The sequence below is a fragment of the Sinocyclocheilus rhinocerous genome, unplaced genomic scaffold (genome assembly GCF_001515625.1).
Source record: "Sinocyclocheilus rhinocerous isolate Xijiao unplaced genomic scaffold, SAMN03320098_v1.1 scaffold47479, whole genome shotgun sequence".
Lineage (NCBI taxonomy): Eukaryota > Metazoa > Chordata > Actinopteri > Cypriniformes > Cyprinidae > Sinocyclocheilus > Sinocyclocheilus rhinocerous.
The window spans coordinates 1-2,571 of record NW_015645494.1 but is presented as its reverse complement, the minus strand read 5'-3'; the positions used below and the strand labels follow the sequence as shown (position 1 = coordinate 2,571).

General features: G+C 40.0%; 1 protein-coding gene across 1 annotated transcript; it reads right to left on the bottom strand.

Moving 5' to 3' along the window:
• Positions 1-1,855: 1,855 nt before the first annotated feature.
• On the bottom strand, positions 1,856-2,431 carry LOC107706002 (N-acetylgalactosaminyltransferase 7-like). Its single transcript, XM_016509562.1, has 2 exons — positions 2,130-2,431; positions 1,856-1,987 (listed from the first exon to the last, which is right to left on the bottom strand). Exons 1-2 carry the CDS (start codon positions 2,416-2,418, stop codon positions 1,875-1,877), a joined length of 402 nt encoding a protein of 133 aa, XP_016365048.1. The 5' UTR covers positions 2,419-2,431; the 3' UTR covers positions 1,856-1,874.
• Positions 2,432-2,571: the final 140 nt, after the last annotated feature.

The window sequence follows — 2,571 nt, the reverse complement described above, 5'->3', positions numbered from 1 at the left end:
GTCAAGGGTATAGTTCGAACACTGCCTAAATCATCATAATTAAGTCTGAGAAAGGTAAATCAAACCAAAGAACTCTGTTGCGCTCTAAAAGGTCACACACCTGATCAGTTTGAAATGCCAATAAAGATCAGTGCAGGATGTTCAGTTCCCAGTAACATTTAGAGCAAATACTGCAAGTTCATAAGCTGTTGAACACCTTTACACCCTGCCTGTACCAAAGAACAGCAGGGTTCATTGTTTCAGCCCTGACTTGGATCCAGACACTATCCAAACTTCTCTACTAGAAAAGGGTTTGATTTCCCCAGTAGGAATTGAGTTCTAACGAGTATGCGTCAAAACATGTAGCAGTGACATTACAACACAGAGTGAATGAATTGAGTTATATTTAGGATTATATAGCTCAAAGGGCACAACATGGTACTAGCAACTACAGTCATTAGTTCAATTCCCAGGGAAGAGACATATTGATAAAGTGCATACCTTGAATTAGTATGTACGTATGTTGATAAAAGCATTTTCAAGATTTATATTAATTTAAGAAAGTATGCTGGTCAAGTTCAATACAATTTTCATGAAAGGTATAGTTCACCCAAAAAAGAATATCATGTCATCACAGCCTCATGTCATTCCAAACCTGCATGGTTGTGTAACATAAAAGAAGATATTTTGAAGAATGCTGGTAACATAACAGTTTTGGTTTACCATTAACTTCCACTGTACAATCAAAAAATCTTAAGTTCCACAGAAGAATGTAAATCATACAGTTTTAGAATGACATGAGTAAATTATGACAGTTTCTTTTTCAGGTGAACTATCCCCACCTTTCAGACTCTCTGCAAAAGGAACTGCACTGACTACAGCACCATAAAACTGCAGTAATGATTAAACTGCTGATGGTAAAAATGCTGCATGTTGTTTTTACTATCAACTCAATGTATAACAAGTGTGAAGTGCGAGCATTTTATAATTTTGCCGGAAATGAAATCCTATTAAGCAACAAGTCTGTGTCTAAACTGGATGCCCTACAGGGGCCAAACATGAAGCTAGACCTGTTGTTAAAGCTTCAGGTCACTTCTGAAGCTGTATGAATTCATAAAGCAGTCTCAGGCACATAATCCAGCTTTCCAGCTTGAGGGGAGTTAAAGAGAGAGACTGCAGCTTATCATTCAGCTGTGACGTCACCAAACAACATTTCAGTGGCTGAATTGTGGGCATAATGCCGATCCTATTTAACGTCTCGAACATTAGTAATAGAGTACAGCACAATATCTTTTCAGTACTAACTGTCCTCTGAGTGTAAAGGGTATAAGATACATCCCTTAATGTACTGCAGCACAGTACACTTTTTGTATCAGAAGGTACTTTGATATTCGCCAAGGTACTTCCATGTCCCATGGTGTTACATCACAAAAATCATGATATTATGATGGTACCATGAGCAAAATGAATAGGTATTTTTTGTAAGTGTGAACTGAAAAAAGGAGAAATGACGTGGCTAAAAAAGGAGGCGATAGGTCATCTACTATGCCATTGAAATAGCTTGTTTGAATAGGTGTGTCCTTATCATTTTCATCTTTCTGGGTGTGATCACAAAATTAACTTGAAAAACCAACATGCCAAACCTGACTGTCAATAGTGTGTGTAGCCTGAGCATCTTAAAAAAACGTAAGTAAATAGTTTTTTTTACGTAGAAACTGAAGTCAAACACATGCTAAAACAAGAGAGGATCATTCGTTTAATTTCTCATGAGGCAAAAAGCCTTTAAAAACAATGCGAAAAATGTCCAAAAACCCTAATTTACCACCACACCCACATTCTCCTCCTTACACACACCCAAATACATTCGCAAATCAGAATGGCCAGCGTCCTCATACTCACTCTTCATGCCGTAAGTCGCCGATGGTTCGATCCAGAGAGATCATGTCGCTGGCTACCATATTAAAGCCGAATTCCTTGATGCTAGCCTGAACAGAATCTTTGTACTCCGGTCCCAGTACGAACTGTTTGCTGCCCTCTCCCGGTCCGCCCTGGACCCCCTGAGGCTCAGGTTCTTTAGACTCAAAGTTGCCCAGAATTCCTTTCTTCAACACAGGTTCATTAAACACATTGGTGTGAGGCTTAAAGGTGATGTCCCAGTACGAATGCTTTGCTGCCTTCTCCCGGTCCACCCTGGACCCCCTGAGGCTCAGGTTCCTTAGGCTCAAAGTTGCCCAGAACTCCTTTCTTCAACACAGGTTCACTAAACATATTGGTGTGAGGCTTGAAGGTGATATATTGCTTCTGGATGACATTCTGCTGGTTCTGGGCTTTGAATGCAGGGTTTGGCTTGTCACCATTTTTCTGGCGGATAGACTCCAGATCGACCTCAACTCCTTCGACGTGGGGCCAAGGAACAACTGGCTTGAACTGGTCAGCCATGTCATTATTGTGAGGATTGGGCTGCAAGAGTTTACCTGCATCTCTTCCTGCCTATGAAAAGAGACAAATATATGAGACAAAGTGGTGGTGTTTGTGTGGTAGTGTTACATAGCTTAGATCTTTATTATACATTAACCCTAAAAACATTATATA